This window comes from Ambystoma mexicanum, chromosome 2q (genome assembly GCF_040938575.1).
Source record: "Ambystoma mexicanum isolate Mex_15411 chromosome 2q, UKY_AmexF1_1, whole genome shotgun sequence".
Taxonomy (NCBI): domain Eukaryota; kingdom Metazoa; phylum Chordata; class Amphibia; order Caudata; family Ambystomatidae; genus Ambystoma; species Ambystoma mexicanum.
Genome location: NC_090924.1, coordinates 195,042,522 through 195,062,419, shown reverse-complemented (window position 1 = coordinate 195,062,419; position 19,898 = coordinate 195,042,522). Strand labels below are relative to the sequence as shown.

The 19,898-nt window shown below is 46.3% G+C and overlaps 1 protein-coding gene across 2 annotated transcripts in view; it reads left to right on the top strand.

Moving 5' to 3' along the window:
* Window positions 1-19,898, top strand: part of ABCC1 (ATP binding cassette subfamily C member 1 (ABCC1 blood group)) — a 2,255,476-nt gene that overhangs the window by 900,863 nt on the left and 1,334,715 nt on the right. For both annotated transcript variants that reach the window (XM_069647115.1, XM_069647114.1), the window contains exons 16-17: window positions 18,373-18,499; window positions 18,757-18,933. In XM_069647115.1, coding sequence (XP_069503216.1) covers window positions 18,373-18,499; window positions 18,757-18,933 — 304 coding nt within the window. The remainder of the gene's footprint in view (window positions 1-18,372; window positions 18,500-18,756; window positions 18,934-19,898) is intronic.

Here is a 19,898-nt window from a genome sequence, read left to right as displayed (position 1 = left end):
AGTTTCAACATTACGGGAAAAACACTGGTTAGGAAAGTTATCGTCCGATTGCCATTCCTCTGATGTCATTGAGGGATCAAAGATCCTCTGATGTCATTGAGGGATCAAAGATTGACAGTGCTGCATTGACAGACCCAATAATTTGTGTGGACTAAAGCCACTATTTCTATTCCTTACTTCAGTGAAAGTTTGATGTTTGGAAAATATTTGTCCACCCTCTGCTTCAGGTTTCTTACAGGTAAATGTGGAAATGATTCTTAAAATGTGGAACAGCATCAAGAGCTTTTTTCAATTGAAAAGATAAAGGAATGGCAGAAAATGTGGTCGTATAACAATTTGGCAACTTTTGTCACCATCTCCCTCTTCTCCAATCCCCTTTTCTGGCAATGTTTTGCTTTTACCCCCCAAAAAGTCACATTTCTTCAGTGCAGCATTAATATTTCAATTGTGTTAAATGGATATAAGCTACCATTTAAATCTGTTGCAGCCTATCTGGTGGAAGGGGTGGACATATGTAAAGCAGAGTGATTAAAACTAATGCTGGCTAGATGTTTCATTGCTTTCTTCATCGAGACGCTGCGCTCTGCACCCGTTCCATCTACTGCTGTTCAGTCAGCTGTTAATGTGGGAAGGCTGTGACTGTGCTGGACACTTTTCTGCACGCTGCGCCGTGTCCCGCTAAAATCGCTTAATTCTCCCTCATTGCAATGTATATTTTAATGAGTGCTTGCATCCAGCAATCTTTACTCTACCTGCTGTTTCCGTGAAGAAATATGATTTTTTGGGGTATTTTGAATCAGCACAGCAAGTGTGCTTTTGGCCTCCCATCATGGCCGCTTAGGAATCCTTTTGTGCCTTATACTCGTGCCTGGTCCAGCTCCCCCTCCCATTGGTTGCCCTCGGCTAGATAAGCCAAATGCAGCAACCGGGATGCGGAAGCCGGCCCATTCTACAAGGCCACTTCGAAGGCCCTGTCTGCACTGGTACGTTACCTAGCTGCCCTTGCCCCTGTGATGGCTAGGTGCGCCCCCACCCTCTCCCTTTACCCCCATGATGGTTGTGTGCGCGCCCCCTTCCCCCTGTGATGGTTTTGTGCGCGCCCCCTTCCCCCTGTGATGGTTGTGTGCGCGCCCCCTTCCCCCTGTGATGGTTGTGTGCGCGCCCCCTTCCCCCTGTGATGGTTGTGTGCGCGCCCCCTTCCCCCTGTGATGGTTGTGTGCGCGCCCCCTTCCCCCTGTGATGGTTGTGTGCGCGCCCCCTTCCCCCTGTGATGGTTGTGTGCGCGCCCCCTTCCCCCTGTGATGGTTGTGTGCGCGCCCCCTTCCCCCTGTGATGGTTGTGTGCGCGCCCCCTTCCCCCTGTGATGGTTGTGTGCGCGCCCCCTTCCCCTGTGATGGTTGTGTGCGCGCCCCCTTCCCCCTGTGATGGTTGTGTGCGCGCCCCCTTCCCCCTGTGATAGTTGTGTGCGCGCCCCCTTCCCCCTGTGATGGTTGTGTGCGCGCCCCCTTCCCCCTGTGATGGTTGTGTGCGCGCTCCCTTCCCCATGTGATGGTTGTGTGCGCGCCCCCTTCCCCCTGTGATGGTTGTGTGCCCCCCCTTCCTCCTGTGATGGTTGTGTGCCCCCCCTTCCTCCTGTGATGGTTGTGTGCGCCCCCTTCCCCCGTGATGGTTGTTTGCGCCCCCTTCCCCCCGTGATGGTTGTTTGCGCCCCCTTCCCCCCATGATGGTTGTTTGCGCCCCCTTGCCCCAGTGATGGTTGTTTGCGCCCCCTTGCCCCAGTGATGGTTGTTTGCGCCCCCTTGCCCCCGTGATGGTTGTTTGCGCCCCCTTGCCCCCGTGATGGTTGTTTGCGCCCCCTTGCCCCCGTGATGGTTGTTTGCGCCCCCTTGCCCCCGTGATGGTTGTTTGCGCCCCCTTGCCCCCGTGATGGTTGTTTGCGCCCCCTTGCCCCCGTGATGGTTGTTTGCGCCCCCTTGCCCCCCGTGATGGTTGTTTGCGCCCCCCTGCCCCCCGGATGGTTGTTTGCGCCCCCTTGCGCATGTGATGGTTGTGTGCGCCCCCTTGCCCCCCGTGATGGTTGTTTGCGCCCCCTTGCCCCCCGGATGGTTGTTTGCGCCCCCTTGCGCATGTGATGGTTGTGTGCGCCCCCTTCCCCCGTGATGGTTGTGTGCGCCCCCTTCCCCCCGTGATGGTTGTGTGCGCCCCCTTCCCCCCGTGATGTTTGTGCGCGCCCCCTTCCCCCCGTGATGGTTGTGCGCGCCCCCTTCCCCCCGTGATGGTTGTGCGCGCCCCCTTCCCCCCGTGATGGTTGTGCGCGCCCCCTTCCCCCCGTGATGGTTGTGTGCGCCCCCTTCCCCCCGTGATGGTTGTGTGCGCCCCCTTCCCCCCGTGATGGTTGTGTGCGCCCCCTTCCCCCCGTGATGGTTGTGTGCGCCCCCTTCCCCCCGTGATGGTTGTGTGCGCCCCCTTCCCCCCGTGATGGTTGTGTGCGCCCCCTTCCCCCCGTGATGGTTGTGTGCGCCCCCTTCCCCCCGTGATGGTTGTGTGCGCCCCCCCTTCCCCCCGTGATGGTTGTGTGCGCGCCCCCTTCCGCCCGTGATGGTTGTGTGCGCCCCCTTCCGCCCGTGATGGTTGTGTGCGCCCCCTTCCGCCCGTGATGGTTGTGTGCGACCCCTCACCCCTTTGCCCCCTGTGATGGGTGTGTGCGACCCCTTGCCCCCCGTGATGGTGGTGTGCGCCCCCTTGCCCCCCGTGATGGTGGTGTGCGCCCCCTTGCCCCCCGTGATGGTTGTGTGCGCCCCCTTGCCCCCGTGAGGGTTGTGTGCGCCCCCTCCCCCCCACCCCCCGTGATGGTTGTTGCACCCCCCACCCCCGCAATTCCGGGCCTCAGTGGGTTGCAGCCTCATCCTGTTTGCCTCCCACTGGCCTTTGAGACCCTGTTTATTTGGATCTGCTGCAGTTGTGCTCCCAGGGTCCCGTTCATCTTCTGATTCCCTGAAGAGGCTTCCTGACGCAACGCGGGGAGGGGGGGGGGGTTGTGGGCAGTGCAGTATCCAAACCTGGCCAAACTGGCCCTGGCGGCTTGGTTCCTGATCAGCATGCTCAATTTTCAGATGACAACTGGGACATTCAGCAGGCCTTTGATGTGGTCCCAGTATAAGAGCAAATAGACTTGATTCTGCCATTGGGCACGCAACAAGGGTCTGGACCCTGTCTCCTGTCCTCTGGATGACGTATTGGCTTTCTCTGCGCACCTGGCTCATTCTGGAGTACAGGTGGATACTTGCCGCATGTATTTGGCAGTCATCGGGTCTTACAAGAATTCCTGCAAGCACGTGTTCCGGCGGCCAACCAGGTGGTTCAGGCTCAGGCTCTAGTCTGGGACCTCAATGTGTTTCTGACGACTTTGCAATGCAAGCCCTTGGAGCCAATGGCTTCTGTGGACACCGGCTTGGTGACACTAAAGAATGTTTTGTTGGTGGCTCTCACCTCTGCGCACAGGGTTAGTGAGCTACATGTGTTGGCCTCGTGCAAGCCATTCACCTCGTTTCTCAACAACAGTCATCCTGCACGCTGACATGAATTTCTTGCCCAATGTGGTCTCCCCATTTCATTTGAATCAAGAGATCTGCCTGCTGGCGTTCTTCCCAAACCTGCAGTTGGATACAGAGAGGGCTGTGCATTCCTTGGACCTCAGGCTGTTCCTCAAGTTGTATGTATCTGGACAAAATCCTTCAGGAAGTCTGAGGCATTGTTTGTGACCTTTGGGGGTTCCTCCCCCGGCTCTTGCGCTTCCAAGGCTTCCATCGCCCGTTGGATGGTTCAGGCCATTTCAGAGGCGTACACGGCCATTGGCCAACCTGTTACTGAGGGGATTCATACCCATGCGGTCAGAGCGAAGGCCATAGCCTTTGCATTTCAGAGACAAGCTTCTTGGGATGTCCTCAGCAAGGCGGCTACCTAGGCCACTCTATCGACCTTCTGTAGGCACTATTCCACGAACACCAGCTCCAGGCGTGAGGCAGAGTTCGGACAGGCGGTTCTGAGTAACCTTTTCACTTCATCGTAGGTATGAGGCAGGTTATCTCTGCTCCACCGTATTTTCTTGTTCTGTGGAATCTCCCGCAAGGATGGAGGAAAGGGGATGGGGCGTATGAGTAATTAAAGTTACTCACCGTAGGGATTAGAGTATAGTCCACTTTCCTCCATACGTCCCACCCACCTTCCCCCGCTAGTATGCCAAGGGATATAATGCAATAAGTGTAGCCAGGTATCCAAGCATCCGATGTGTTGAAAGGGGACTGAGGCGAGGCCGCACTCCTGCACACTCTACTAAATTTAAAGGGGAAGCTCAATTTTTTGCTGCCAAAAGGTTCTGCTAACGTCCCCATGTTAGGGGACGCCCACAAGGATGGAGGAAAGGGGATAATGGACTATAAGGTGAGTTACTTTAATTTCTTGAGCGACAGTCTGTATCCTCTGCCCTCTGCTTCAGTGATCTTGTTCCCATAGTAACAGCATAAATCCTGGCCTGTACCACCAAGACCATATCCTACACTTCTCCCACTCATCTCAGCTTCCATGAGACACTCAAACTTTCTTGAGGTCTGCTCTGATCAGGGGCATATGAACTGCTACTGTCTGCACCGTCTAATGTGTCATTTATAATGATAATGTGTAATTTATATATCACTATTGCCAAAGCGCTTTACATAGAATATATTTACATACAATATCACCCAACTGATGTTGGTACTCATTTATCAACCTTGGAAGGAGGAAAGGCTGAGTTGACATAGCTGGGATTTGAACCTGTGACCTACAGATCCCAGCAGCAAGCGCTTAACCTGCTGAGCTACCTTATTGGACGGTTCATGTAAGGACCTGGATTCCTGAATTGCCTCCAGCAGCTTCTCCATGGTGATAGAGCATTGTCACTGTGGCTCCACCAGCCTCTCCAGCAGGTTGCTGCGACTGTTTTGATCAATTACTTTTACTACCCAAGCATTGTTCTAGCTTTTGCTGCTGTTGCTGCCCCTGACCATGATAAATGCTCAGTACGCTCCATGTTCCAGGCTGATCCCAGCTCGCTGTATGATCCACCAATTCCCCACAACCTTAATCAGCGCCCACTAGTATGGCGTAGGGCCAGCACACACCCAGGACCCTTGTGCCGGTGTGGTTGTCAATCAAGGCACACATTGCCCCCCAGCACCTCAAACGGAGCCTCCAGCTGTAATCCAGTGTCCTTCTCCACAATGGTGCGATGCTCAGCCTCCACAGGGACTGGTTTCATGATAATATTGGGGATGTGCGACCCACCTAGTCAGCTCAGCATAATCAGTTCGTGCCCACCCTGCCCATAGTTGACGACTGCCCACCTGGCTGCACGCAATAGCTTCTCCTCCATGCCTCTTGAGTGCACGGTCCCTGGCAGAGGCGCAGGTATCGATCGCCATATCACCTGTTACAGATCCCCTCAAGGAACAAGAGTGGTGGTCCCCTCCATGATTCATGCCTAGGCCACTGTGGTTAGGAGCCACACCTCAATCCAAGATGGCACCCGCCAGGATGCACTCCATGAATGTCTGCTGCCCTAGCACCAAAGCTTTTTAGGCAAACGCTGCCCTCGTTCACTGTATCGAACAACTCATTGTGCCCTGCTTTGAGTGCTTGAAGCAGTATATTGGTGGTATGGACGGAGCACCGAGCCCTCACATCCTCACAGCTCTGTTCTTGGCCACGTTCCCAAGCGTGACATAGTTAACTAGTGATTTGTTGATTGATGGTAGTATTCTCGATGGTATGTAGTGCAAGAATTTCCTTCTGATTGATTAGGCCACCTGCAATAGCAGAGTAGTGGGTTGTACATTGTTTCCCTGCAGGCCTATTTGATCAAATGTCGGTTCACTGGCACCGATCACAGCGCTGTGGGGGAACCTTTCCCATTGCGCCTCCTCTCCACTAATCTCCTATGCAGGGTCCATACCCTCAACCTCTGTAGTCTGCAAAACCCTCCTCTCCCCACTACTTAACCTGTGTTCGGTGGGGGACACTCACGGCCCACACCCTGTCTCGTTCTCTTTTGCTCTGTCCCTTTCTCTTCCCTTACTCCTCCTTCCCACAATCACACAAACCTACCAACATTCACACATGACAAAACACACACAACATACCCCAGACACCTCCCTCGTTATTGTGAGGAACAAGGAATGATACACGGACACAGAGACTTATGGTTTTGACCACAGACTTTCATTAAAATAAAAGGGAGTTGATTAATGCCTGTCCATATTCTAAGAAGTGTTTCCCTTCCTAAAACAAAAACTAAGGGTCTGTCCAGTGTCAAGATGTCTAAAGCAATACGTCCTGTGTCCAAAGTACTATTCTGGTCCTCACATTCTAAAAATCAACTCTAAGGTGAAAAGGAAAATTATCTGTGGCTTTAAGTAGTGTGCAAATGTTCAAAAAAGAAATGTGTAACTCCAACACGAAGTTCGTGAAGGATAGAGTTCTTTATTCCATAGGGCTGGTTCCCTTCCCCCTGGATTTCTCTTCACTCTGGTTTATACCTTCAAGAATATCAGTTCTTTAAGTTTCTCTTGATCAACAACACAACTGGTATACAAAACAACTTGGCTGTGTTATGTGTCTTGGTAGGATGCCTGTTGTACTCTCCTGCCAGGCTTTTTCTCCTCTTTACTATACTTCATGAAAGCCTTTTTGTAGTCTTGATGTGTTCTTATCAGGACTTCTTTGATGTATTTTTCAGACTGTCCAACTTGCCTGGTGTGCTTTCTCGCCAGGGCTTTCTTATATGAACACACTTGCAATTTTCATCTTCCTGGTATATTCTCCTGCCAGGGCTTCTCTGTGTGCATTGTGTACACTTAAAAAATTGATAGTCTCTTATATTTATCGTATTCTGTTTAGAATCTGCCTTGTGTACTTTCCTGCCAGGGATACTTGGAGGGATACTGCATCTCGGGAGGATAGCTCAGCGGTAACGTGCTCGCCTTGGAAGCAAGACGACATGGAGCAACACAGGTTCGATCCCCAAGTCTGCACTTAGAAACCTCTGGGTATTTAGCGTGTTATAAATAACCTATCATATCATATGGTCTTGCGTGTAAAGGTCGGGTAGAAATTATGGGGAATAAAATTGGGAGTTGGAAGAAAATTCCCCTTATGATTGCTTTAACCTGTTGTGCTAGTGTAATGTCCCCATCCATTTTGACGCCCACATTCTTCCCAGTAGGTTAAGGGAGTGGGCAATATCCCATTAAGCCAGCCATTAGAATGGCTCTGGTGTTGGGGGTGGGGGGTTTGGGGGGGGGCGGTTGGGAGGTGTTACAGCACTGATCATGTATTAACAGAGCAGTGATGTTTTTCATTATGGTTTATAGCAAATATACGGCCAAACATGATCCTGTTTCTGCCTCCAAAGCTACATCTCACCCCTTTACCTCCAAATCTACCCTGACAGAGTAGATGGTGTCCATCACACTTCCAAAACCCTTTACGATTCTTCCTATGGCCTGCAGGAACCTCAAACCCATAGTTGTGCTGACAGGATCCCTCTGTTACTATGCATAATGATCACTTACTGTTCCAGCGGTTCATAAAAACTGTATCCCATCAACCAATCCCGGCCCATGTGCTAGAGTAAAGCAAACCATATCTGCCCTTCTATGATAGCCCCCAAACTGTATGATGACACCCAGTATCTTTGCACCACTTCTCCCTCCCCCAGTAGTACTCCTGCAAGCCTATACCCCTATACTGAAGGAATGAAATACTCTTTAAACCATGGGATTAGAACTGTCAATTTCAAATATAACCAACTTAAAGAAAATATCGCTGGGTCTCGAGTTCCCTCATCCCTTATCTTTAACAGCTGCAGAATTCTCAGGGATCAACATTAACATGTCTTGGGCTCTTTCAGTGTGCCACCATATGTACACTTTTTTTCCATCCAGTCTTTAGCTTGGCCCTTCTGAGCAGCCCTGCTTTCAAGCCGTTGGCCAGAAAGGCTTTTTTATTTTAGGACATTGAGTTTTGTTCCTCTTTTCTGCCACAGGCACCAGATCCGTAAAGATGACGCTTGTGCTACTGATGTACCACATTGTCCTTCGCCACAGGTGCTTTCAAGATTCTCTTTATCCCTAACTTTTGACAGCTTGACTGAGTGTTTATCCGAGCTTGGATTCTGATGGCTTTGAAGGACACATCTTAATCCTATAGAATTCCTCTATATATGGGGTATTTTTCTACCTCTAATAGGTCCGGCAGGTAGAGAGACAGGTAATTTGGCCGCCCCCCACCCAGTCACCAGACAGGAGGCCTAGGACTCTGACCTGCTAGCTCACACTGTGTTTTCCACATTTTCATATGGTTTCCTAAATTCTGTTCCCTTGATAACAGCCTCCATCTCCTTTCCTATCCATTCCACCATTGGGGTCATTTGGGAGCATTTCTGGTCTAGTTCTGAGGTTCTGTGTTCAATGGTGGAGGTTTTAGTTTCCTGTTCGGCCATTTATTTTGTCAAATGTATTTTTCAGCTGTGATTCAGATTTCTCTATGCGCCCAAGGGCTGCCATTGCAATTGATCCCGGGGTGCAGAATTCAGTCGTGCCCTTCCTGACTTGGTGGCCTCTTGCATGACATGAAGAAATCACATTGGCCCGGTTATCTTTTTTTTCTAGTCTTCCCAGATGCCATTTCACCATTTCTTCTGCCCGGATTATAAATACACAATGCTGGAGGTAATTAATACACACCAGTCACACAAGAAAATAATGATTTGTGGGAGACAAACTGCAGCCTGTTCTCTTTGTGGTGTGGTATATTATTATTATTATCATCAGAGGGGTCTTGGTGCTTCCATAGTTGCAGTTTCGTGCAGCGCTTTTCCTATGTACTGGTCTTGAGGGGGTTAAGCAGTTGGGCCCTCATAAAATATGACCACTCCCGTTCAGTCCTTGTTGTGTATGTGCAGGATATGTGGCCCTGCCCATATCAGAAATGACCTCTGGTGTCTGAACTGATCCATGGGAACAACCTCCTCTAGGTCTGTCTCTCCATGCTGCTGGTCCAGTAATCGTCCCGAGGGTAGGTCTGTGGGGGAGGAGGTGCTCCCACACTCTCCCCTACTTGCTGCTCAATGTGTCTCACCTCGCTCACGGCTCTGGCTTGGGATGCCACGCTCTGCATACCTCCGAGACGCTCACCACATCACTCTGGTGTGTTCAACATGCTTTTGCTCTCTCCACCAGAGGTCTCATCCCTGGCTGTTCCAAGTCCTGTTTGCAGATTCTAGGTGATGGGAGAGCCCACAGAGACCAGCACTCCCAGGCCAGTGCACATGGAGCTAAGTGGAGATGCTCCCGCACCGCCATTTTGGCCACAACCCCGAGTTGTCCAGTTGGATGACCTCACTCGTCTTGGTCTGTTATTTAGCATGTCCCAAATGGAGCAGTGTGTGGATTCTCTCATTGGCCTGAATCCATTTGGGTATTAGTGGAGCAGGTTGTTCCTCTTGTGTTACCCGAGGTGCTGGTATATGCATTTTATTGAGGGTTTTGTCTATGTTGGATATGTTTGAAAAAAAGGGGCTAGATTTGATGGGTTGCTTGGGGCAGCCATTGGATTTTTCAGGAGGGATTTAACAATTGCTAAATTGCTGTGTTATGTCATTAAGTGGGTGCCAAGCCTGGCTGTTTGGTAATCATTTTTGTTGTTGGGAGGGCATGGGCCTTTTGTGGGGAGCTCTTGGGTGGCTGGAATTGTTGAATTCTGTTATTGCCATGGGATTCAATTAAATCTGAGTTCTTGCTGGGCACAAGTGTCATGTTGCATGCTGTGAGGTTCTTGTATCCATGGATGATTATAAAGACTTCCTCCTGGCTGCATTGCACAGAGTTAAGATATAGGCAGTGGGCTTTATTTGCTTTGATTTATGCTTTTTAGTGTCACGCTTGTCTGTTTAATAGGTTGCTCATCCACATTTTCTCTAGCTTCTGGGTTACCATTTGCAGGCTTGTTTCTTTTATAAAGTTTTGAATGTTTTTTGTTTGGTTTTCTTAGCTATGATATCCAGGGTGAGGATTATCCGGTTGTAAATGTCGTTGACTAGGTAGTTTTGTGGTCATTTCGGTTTAAATTTGGGAATTGGTATGTTTTTTTCAGGAGGGAGTTTTTCTGCAGTCTGGTTAACATTTGGTGTTCTTTAGAGGGTTTTGCTAGTTTTTGTTCTTGATGAAAATGGTGTCTGGGATAGAGAGGCAGTACTGGGGCAGAAACTGTAATGATGCTCTCATTATCGAAGACTCCATCCAAGGTGTTTCTTGCCTCATTGGTTGGTCCCTCAACCAATTGTTTCTGATGAGGTGCGTGGAGAGAAGAACATTTTAGCCATGTTGTCTTCCTTCTTGTGCCAGTTGTTGAAGACTGCCATTATTGTAAGATATTGGTGGTCTTTGGAGAGGTTAGTAACCGCTTCTGCCAGGTTGTATTTGAGTGAAGGGTAGTAGGACAGAGGGCTGCATATGTGGAGGAAGATTAGTGTAAACATGTGAGCTCGAGCAGACTAAACAAATATTTGCAGTCCACGATGTGATAGCTTGGAGATGTTCAGAGATTGAATTAGTTATGAGTGGAATTCCACTGCCTCTTCTCTCTGTCCTATTGGCAAACTTAATTTGTACCCTGCAGGAATGGTTTATTGTATGACTGGGGAGTGATCATCCAAGAGTCGGTTTCTGTGTTAGGGTAGGTTTATATTATCTCTGCTAAAAAGATCCTAGATGCCTAACGATTGTTTGGTAATAGAGCAGGCGCTGATGAGAAGCTATCTACGGCCAGATGTTCACATGTTATTTACTATCTTAGATGGACTAATAATTATTTTGTTTGCATTGCCAATGTCAAAGAATTCTTCGGTTGTGCTTTAATCCTCAAATAGGCTCATTAGGTTTTTGGCAGGGTCTTCCTAGTTCCAATGATGCGTGACTGAAGGATGTTGTTAAGTGATGTTAAGTTGTGATAAAATATTGATCCTCTGTGATGTGCTTTTGAAAGTCTGCTCTGGTGATGGTGTAGCTCTTGCTGTCATCCAGGGGCTTTCTAGGTGTTAAGTGGGGTAGTTAGATGGTGTTTCTGAACTTAATTGCTGGTCAGAGATGGTTAGATTATACCTGTTGTGAGGGGTCCTTAATGCGAGGTAGATAACTGCTTGTAGTTTTCTCAGTATTTGACATTTTATTTTAAACAGAAAATGCAAAGACAACCTAACTAAGCCTAGCCTACCAGGGAATTCCCTACCTAGTCTAGAATCTACAGGAAAATCTCCTAGCATACACGCAACTGGCTCTCACACTAAACAAAACAGTCAAAGTAAAACATAAACCACATAAATTCAATATTACCAAATAACCAGTATCTTGGATGACTTGTTCTGGGTAGATCTCATTCCACCACGAATGTCCAAAGTCAATTTCTTCCAAAGAAAAGTAAAGGTTTAAATCAGTTCTTGAATAGTTCCAAAGAAACAAAAGTTCATCCAAACAAAAGTCCACTGGTAACAATTTCTTCTGCGTTTGTTGAAAAGTTCCCCTTCCAATCTCCACGAAGAAAACTGCACCAATGGTAATCCTGGATAACCTCTTTTCAGGATAGAGTTGACAAAGTTCAAAACAAAAGCGACTGTCCTTTTTGTAACATCTGCAGCGTCTTGGATATAACTTGTCAGGATGCTTCTTCTAAGCTTTCTCCTCAACTCCCTTCTGTGAATGGTACTGTGGAAGCAGGCTTCTTTACTTCATAGTCTACTTCTATTTCAACTGCCTTTAATATAAAGTGTTCTGACAATATTATAGACAACCACAGTTTTATTGATTCTGCTGCAACTTGAACCTTTAGGAAATTGTCAGGCAACTTAGACGAGACTCTTTGACCTCTAGACTTAGACAAGGCAATCTTCATTCCTCTGCTATAAGAAAGGGCAGCCTCTTTGCCTCTTATGTCTCTTACAGCTACCACTAGAATCTGTCTTGGCTTATAGACTGGCTTCTAGACTGCTTCTCTCTCAGCTTCAACAGTCTCAGCTTCACAGATTGTTGATCAGTTCTATTAACAAGCACCCAGCTCCCTTCCCCAGCTTTATGCACTCCTCCTTGTTTCCAGTAGTTACCCCAAACTGGATTGCCAGACTTCTTTGGATAACATTGTCAACCTTGTATCAGATGCCTCTGGATATATAACCACTTCAACAACTTCAAAACATCTGTGTTTAGGTCTTAATAGGGCTGGTTTCACCTTAGAAAGGCTCAGTCTACTGGCTTTGGGTAGTGCTTGTTCGTCTCGTGCCTTCGGCAACTTATTCAACTGCAAAGTATTTTGTTCTGAATGTTACAAGAATCGTGTTTCACTAGAGAAACAAAATTAGGTACACACGACCACTCTGATGATGAATTTCAGCTTAAGACTTGCGTTCCTTTTTATTTATATAGAGTTCTGCTTCAAAGTGAATCAGGAATCACAATTGCTTACATGCAACCTTTCTTTGTAAGCATTTCTTGTAACAGTTTGGGAAAGTTGAGTGCTGCCTCTCTTTTGATTACCGTTGGTGTTCTCCCGCTTAATGGGAGACACATGACCACTCCGGTAATGTTTTAAGTTCAAAAATGGAAATAAAAAGGCTTTTCTTGTACGTGAGCACTTGAACTTGTGCTCCACACGCCTATGATACAATTCATTTGTTATAAAGACTTCCCACATCAACAAACAACTTTTACTCGCTCCCACTTGTTAATTTAGCTGGGTACAGTTTCCAGCATGGCGTTTTGTGTGATTTAGAGTACAGAGCTTCACTCACCAGCTCGAAAGTCAAAACGGTTGTGGGCTGCTTACACTTCCTGATTTTCTTTCTGCTTCTACTGCTTCAGGCACTCTTGGGACCCACACCCCTCTGCCATGCAGGTGTCTTCGATCAAGTCTCGACCTCAGTCTCCTCTTCTGCTTCCCCAGGCCTGCTTCTGCCTGCAGGCCTCGGGTAGTTGCACGGCTTCAGCTCTGCAGTCAAAGCAATTAGGCACACCTGGAAAGACTGTTAACTTCTCCCAGTCTCTTCAAATGCAGGGTTTGTGAGCACAGGACCAACTCGGAACCTGCAGGTGAAATCTGCTCTTCTCCTGTTCCGGCGCCCCTTAAGTGTTCACACTTCCTTGTGAACTGCTAGCCTTGTGCTCTGCTTCTTCTGCTACTACTGCCACATTTCTAGCTTCTGCTCCAGCTTCTTTCTGCTGCTCCTTCCTGCTGCAGCCTTTCATGCCTCTAAAGTGGGTCAATTGGCTTCAGATAGAGGCCCTTAATGTTAATTACCTGGCCCTGGCAAAGGTTGTTAGGCCTACTTGCCTGTCCTTTACCTCTTCCTTGTAAAATTATCTGGGGGATTCAGGCACATGTAGTCTGTTTTAAGGAAATCCGGTTTTTCCACTTCTTTTAGTTGGCAAAACGACAACAGAAGGGCAGGGTTACAGGGAAAGTAAAAAAGGGGTTCCTCCCAGTCTTCCTGGCCTGGGTTCCCCCCAAACCTCCTCAATGTGATCCTCCCGCAGTACACCACCCCAAGGGTCGAGATCAGATAGTGCCTGCCTTGCTCTGGCCGCATGAGAAGAGTCCCAGACCGGTTCCTGGGGCACATGCCATCGGATTGTCCACATTGTGCTGGGAATTGTTTGAGGGCTTATGTAGTGAAGAAGACAGTCATGGGTCTTATGGGAGACTTGGGAGGGGATGGATCTGCATCTCCGATGTCTCGCATAGCTTGATTTTCTGGGTCTGATAAAGGCATCCTCAATGGCTTACATCCTCTGTGAGGAAACTGATTATGAAGTTTCCTGGGCTTTGTTTCTGGCAACTATGAGGGTAGTTCTGTTGGTAACATGTAGATTGGTCTGGCTATGCAGCAGATAATTTAGGTTAGGTAAGCGATGGGCCTAGCTCTGCATAAACCAACCCATTATACAGCAGTCACATCGGTTTAGTTGAGTGATTCAATCGGCCCATGTCGTAATTAGATTTGAGTGACTAACAACGCAACTGAGCCTGGTTTTGCTGGGATCTGGCTATGTAACTGCTCTGGTCACGATCACAAGTATGTTTGATTGTGCAACACAATTAATGCGTGTTAGGCAGAAACCTGTGCAGTTCCCTTTGGGAACACTGCAAAAGATTTAGGACTACAGGTGTTAGCAGTAAACCCACTTGGTAGCAGTCTGTACCACCCAGATGTACCTGGTAGCTGTGGCTGAGCAGTCATACTTCCCTCAAGAAGAGTTAGGCAGTATGCAAAGTATACACAATAGGCACTCAGATACAATAATGCAAGCAAACACTGACCAGAGCGTTGGTATCAAAGTATATAATTATTTATTTAAAAACAAAGTTTGAAACACTCCAGCACTCTTATTGTAAAACACTCTAAACCCAGTTACTATTATAATATATACAACCCTTATTCCTTATCAGATAAGTCTTAGTTAACACCACTGATTTCCAGACAGAGGTGAGCGCTTAACTATAGATGGCACTCCAATAAGTTCATGACGAAGGGAGGGAAAAAGACAGAATATGGAAAAATACACCACTCTAAGATTTAGGAACACTTTTAGCAAGGCAGAACAGCAAAAGTCATTTGTGAGCCAAAGTCCATAGGCTGGGCCCACTCTTAGAGAGAGCAGAGCACAAATGCGCCCAAGATCACACAGTTACACTAGGCTTTGAAAGTCTTGCAGAGAGTTCGAAAAAGAGTTTAGAGAGGCTCAGAAAAGTTTAGCCAGGGTGTTCCAGGCTAACTCAGGTTCGAAAGCCGGGGGCTAAATCTACCCCGTACAGTCGGTGGCAAGGGAAGCCAGGCGGAACACGGTACCTTAAGTGGGAAGGATCCTCCAGCGGTGGCAGTTGTTCCTGGCAGCGGGTGCAAGTCTCGGCGTCGTCCATGGGAAGAGAGGATCTCGACGTGGAAGAAAGATGAAGGTCGTTGCACTGCCAGGGAAGAAACCAGCCGCAGAGTTTTCTGGTTAACGGTATTACCCTTTATTTCGCGGTCATGGTAAAACGTGGTATTCCGGTTGCCGGGGTGCTTGACACAGGCAAGGCGGCCACGAGATGCGTCGGAAAGGCGAAAAGACGGTGAAACTGGTTATTCCCACCAGTCAAAGGAAGAAGACACTCCGGCGGGAGACCTCCTCTGTCGTTGGGAATAGTGGTGAGACGGTCCAGCAGGGCTCCACCGGTGGTGTCGTCGTGGCAGGTCCGCTCAGCTTCTCCCTCGTCGGATTCTTAGGTCCTGTGGCGACTTCTGAAGTTCCAGTCCCCAAAGCCCTGCTTTTATGCAGAAACCCCCATTCACTCAGCCTAGCTGTCACTCAAACATGCTAAGTGGTGAGCTGGCCGGCTCACCACTTGGGCCAATCAGGACGGAGTGCGACTTGAGTTGCCTAGGCAACTCAGTCCAGGGTGCCTACATCCCCCTCCACCCCTCCTAAGTACCCCAGACATAGTGGCACCACTTTGGAGGGCTTCTGTGGAGAAGCCTGCCAAAAAGTGGAACAAAGGGCTCGACTTAGGTTGGAGTCACAGAAGAGAACACAAACGCCATTTTAGAACAGAGTTTTGGCAAAAAATACCAACCGGAGAATTAATAATAATTAAATTAACCGGCGGTATGTGCGAGGCTATCGTAATTAAATAAATAAAGATAGTAGCTTTCGAACAATGGGAAAATCCCATAGAGAAATATTCGTGTTTGAATATAAAAAGTAGTATCCACTGCCACCAGCCAAAACTCTATCAGGGGGGACGGAGATGTGCCCCCTCGACTAACAGACCCCGGGGCAATCGAACTGCCCCAGCCAGTACGTCCACAATATGATGGTTTGTACTGGTTCTGTTCAGAATTCAAGACTAGTAAAGTCAATGGTGGCTTTACATGCCCTGGGTGACAGTAGTTAGTCCCAGGGTAAGCAGTCTATACTGGGGGGTCACTATGACACCCCTGTGTTACTGCACTGAGCGTGCTGTGTAACACACATCACAAAAACACATGAAGCCCTACGGAGTAAAATACCCCATAGCCCATTAAACACATCTAGAGTCAAAGGAACACACTCAAATCATGTCCAAGAGTGAGGGTAAAAGTCTCTCTCTTGGCAGGAGACAAAATTAAACCCCAAAAATCCAGCAAAGCTGCTGGGGGACTCACTAGGTTAGGAAATTCAGCCTAAACAGAGAATTCTCCCTAACAATGCATCTCAGCAGCAGGTGAGTCCATCTATTGAAGCAGCATTGACTTTATCTAGCTATGCCACAAGATGATGATCGGACCAGTGGCAGAATGAGTCTGTAAAAATAGCCAATTTAAGCATCTTCAACTAGATCTCAGACTTGGGTCAAAGAAGATTTTCTATAGCAAAATATATTAATCTGGCTATGCAGTGATCTCTGGCAGCAGTAGAATTTCATATGGTTGTGCAGTGAAGTCCTCGAGCAGTAATATAAATGTAACTATCTCTGAAGTGAGGTTCTCTGGCAGCACAAATGCTCTAATTATGCAATGAAATTATATGGCAGAAAAATAAATTGAGCTACATAATGCAGTTCTCTGGTGACAATTTAAGAATTAATCTAACTATGTAATGAAATTCTCTGGCAAGTAACTTTATATAGATTTGCAATGAGGGTCTTTGGCAGCATAAACTAATCTTGCTATGCAGTCCGTCTCTGGCAGCAAAGCAACGGTTAAGTTGGCTTTGCAATTAAACTCTGTAGAAGTGGATTAAATATAGCTATGCAAAGACATTTTCTGACAGCTAAATAAATTAAATTGGCCATGTAATGTTCTCTGACAGTAGAAATAAATTAATCTAGCTATGAACTGTAATGCTCTCGCTGCAAAAACAATTAGTCTATATGTAAAAAGATTGTCTCAGGTGGCAAAATACGTTAGTCTAGCTATGCATTGAAACTTTCTGGCAGCAGACTACATATATTTAACTGTGCAATGCAATTCTCTGGCGACAGAATAAGAAAAGGAATAATTTAGGAGCCTTGCTTGCTTTTGAAAATGAACAAGAGATCCACTTTAGTAGTGTTTTTATTTTTATTTTTATGGAAACCGTTCCATTGTCATTAGCAAGAATGGTCATTCTGCACACGAGTAAGACACCTTCCTTTGAGAATTTTCTGATGACCTTGATCCTCCCCCCTCCCCCGATGAGAGATTTCTAAATGAGCAATATAGAAGCCAGCTGAAGTGTACATTGTACATCTGACAGTCAGCCAACCTGCTGGTGTGTGTTTCACTGTTTCCTCCTATAGCTTTTGTTCGCAGTACTTGGCGGTGTGTTCTTTCAGGTCTACCCAGTTTTTGAATTTGCTTACAAACCTTATGGCATTATGATGTGATGACTTAGGGCTCTAGAACTGTATTTTAGAACCCACGACCCAAGCAAAATCACCAACTTTCTTACGTGACGATCATCGGTGCCATTGAAAATTAGCGTTGCACTTTACTATTATAGTCTGACATATTCTCCTGTTGTGGAAAACATGTGCCATGAATCGACATAGTCTGCAGAGATTACTGGATGACATTCTTAATAAATGGTGAAGGGGAACCAGATGTAGGAAAACGTTATTTGAAAATGGGTGTAGACGTGGGGGTTCATTTATGTAACAATTATTCAACTGCCCTATAATATATTCAGTTTTCAACCAAAAATGGCAACATCCGGATTTATTCTATCACCCATGTGTTATGAAACATAAATAACCATAAGAGAATTTGAGTGACAATTTAAGTTCTTGTGCTCTGTGAACGACCAGATTAAGGACCTACTAAGTATTTCAAACACTTAAAATTCAGCTGTAAGTATGGGAGTTTGTATGATGTATTAAAACAAAAATATAGGCTCCCATTCTGGACTAATATCTTCTAATCCTAGCACTGAGATGTACAACTATGTCTGTTGATCTGTATCTGAACTCCTCAAACTGAAATACTGTTTAATCTTTTTTGTAAGGTTTATTTTATTAACCTGGCAACTGGTAAACTGATTCGCTCAGTTTGCCATTTGTCTGTTTTTTCATTTGTACTTATTGTATATTTTGTTGTATTGTACATGACTGATGTTTATTTACTTTATTGTCAAATGCTTCATGTACAGCCAGTGATTTAGGTACAGAATTGCAAAATGTGCTCACCATTCAGTTCATTGCTACTTTATAATTGTGTACATGGGATTGCATACTACTTTTGTTCCATATTGTGTTATTTAGCAAAACTGAACGGTATTCTAACTGTCCTTTCAGAATTAATGTAACAATTCCTGAAGGTTCGTTGATTGCTGTTGTTGGCCAAGTTGGTTGCGGAAAGTCTTCCTTGTTATCTGCACTCCTTGGGGAAATGGAGAAAATTGATGGTTTTGTTGCTGTCAAGGTAATTTATATTTGCAAATTAATATATTTTTTCATTAAAAAAACGAAAACCTGGATATACATCTAATTAAGAATAGCCACACTGAAATTATTCAAGGAAAGTCTTCTCAAAGTTCCCCAAATGGAAATCTACTTATTTAATTTGATGATATAATGGTCACAGAATTTAACTGACAAGAATTTCTCTTAGCCTGTAAATGAAAAGGAAGTTAATAAATATTTATTTGTTGATTTAATTATTTTGCTTCTGTTTGAAAGGGCTCAGTCGCTTTTGTTCCTCAACAAGCCTGGATATTGAATGCCTCCCTGAAAGACAACATTATTTTTGGACGTGAGGTTAATGAAGGCCTGTATAAGCGTGTGATTGAGGCCTCTGCACTTATTCCTGATCTTGAGATTCTCCCATCTGGTGACCGAACTGAAATAGGAGAAAAGGTACTGCATGATGTTTCAGCTGAACCAATACATTTAATCCACTCTGCCCTTCTGAACAATAATGAAAAATGGGGTTGGGGAGGAGGAAAAAGGCAATGATTAGGAATATACTCTGGGGTTGGAACTTTCACAGCTAAAACATTGTCACATTTCAGGTGCCTATGTGCTTATCTTAAGCTTCCTAGTTCTTGGTGAGTCATGATTCTCTAGCGTGCCATGCTCATATTGAGAAAATTCCTTGATCTGTATTGGTTAGTCTGATGAGGCTTACCAAAACAAGGAAGAATTCTCGACCTTCGTAAACTTCAGCTAGCACTGTAGAGATCCCATGTCTGGGTGTTCTACAGTTTTCAGCCTCTCACACCCAGTGTCTTACCAACATTTATTTTTATTTATTCATTTGTATTTGTAAAGCGCTCAACTGCCCTCGGGCATCGTGGCGATGAACATGGTGTTTTTATCTATTTTTTTTAAGATCATAATTTAGTTTGACCTTCTTAGGTTTCTGAAAGGGGAATACTGTTGAGAGCAGTTTCCGAAGCATTTACTGTCGGCAGGCTCTGTGTTTTGGAAAGCATTTTGAAGGAAGTTGTTTGTTCAAAGTTAATATAATAGTTATTTTTTAGAACAGGGCTTGTCTTGTAGTTTTGTTTTAAACCGATTGTTGTTGATTCAGTGCTTTCTGTGGAAGTCCTGTGTATAGAATGTTTTAGCTGTGTTTATGAAGCAACTAGGGCTTTTACCAAGAATGCTTTGATTCTGAAATCCAGCAGTAGACAAGGTTTGTTTTGAGGAATTGATGTTTAACTTGGGCTTTTCTGTTTATTGTGTTATCCTGTTAGAGAAACCACAGTGAGTCCAAGTTTAAGCCCCAGTACCATAGCTTTGCAGACTGGTGAGGTGGAATAGGGCGAGGGGTTGAGGCTAAACAAGGCTGCTTTTGAGTAAATGTATTATAGTTGAAC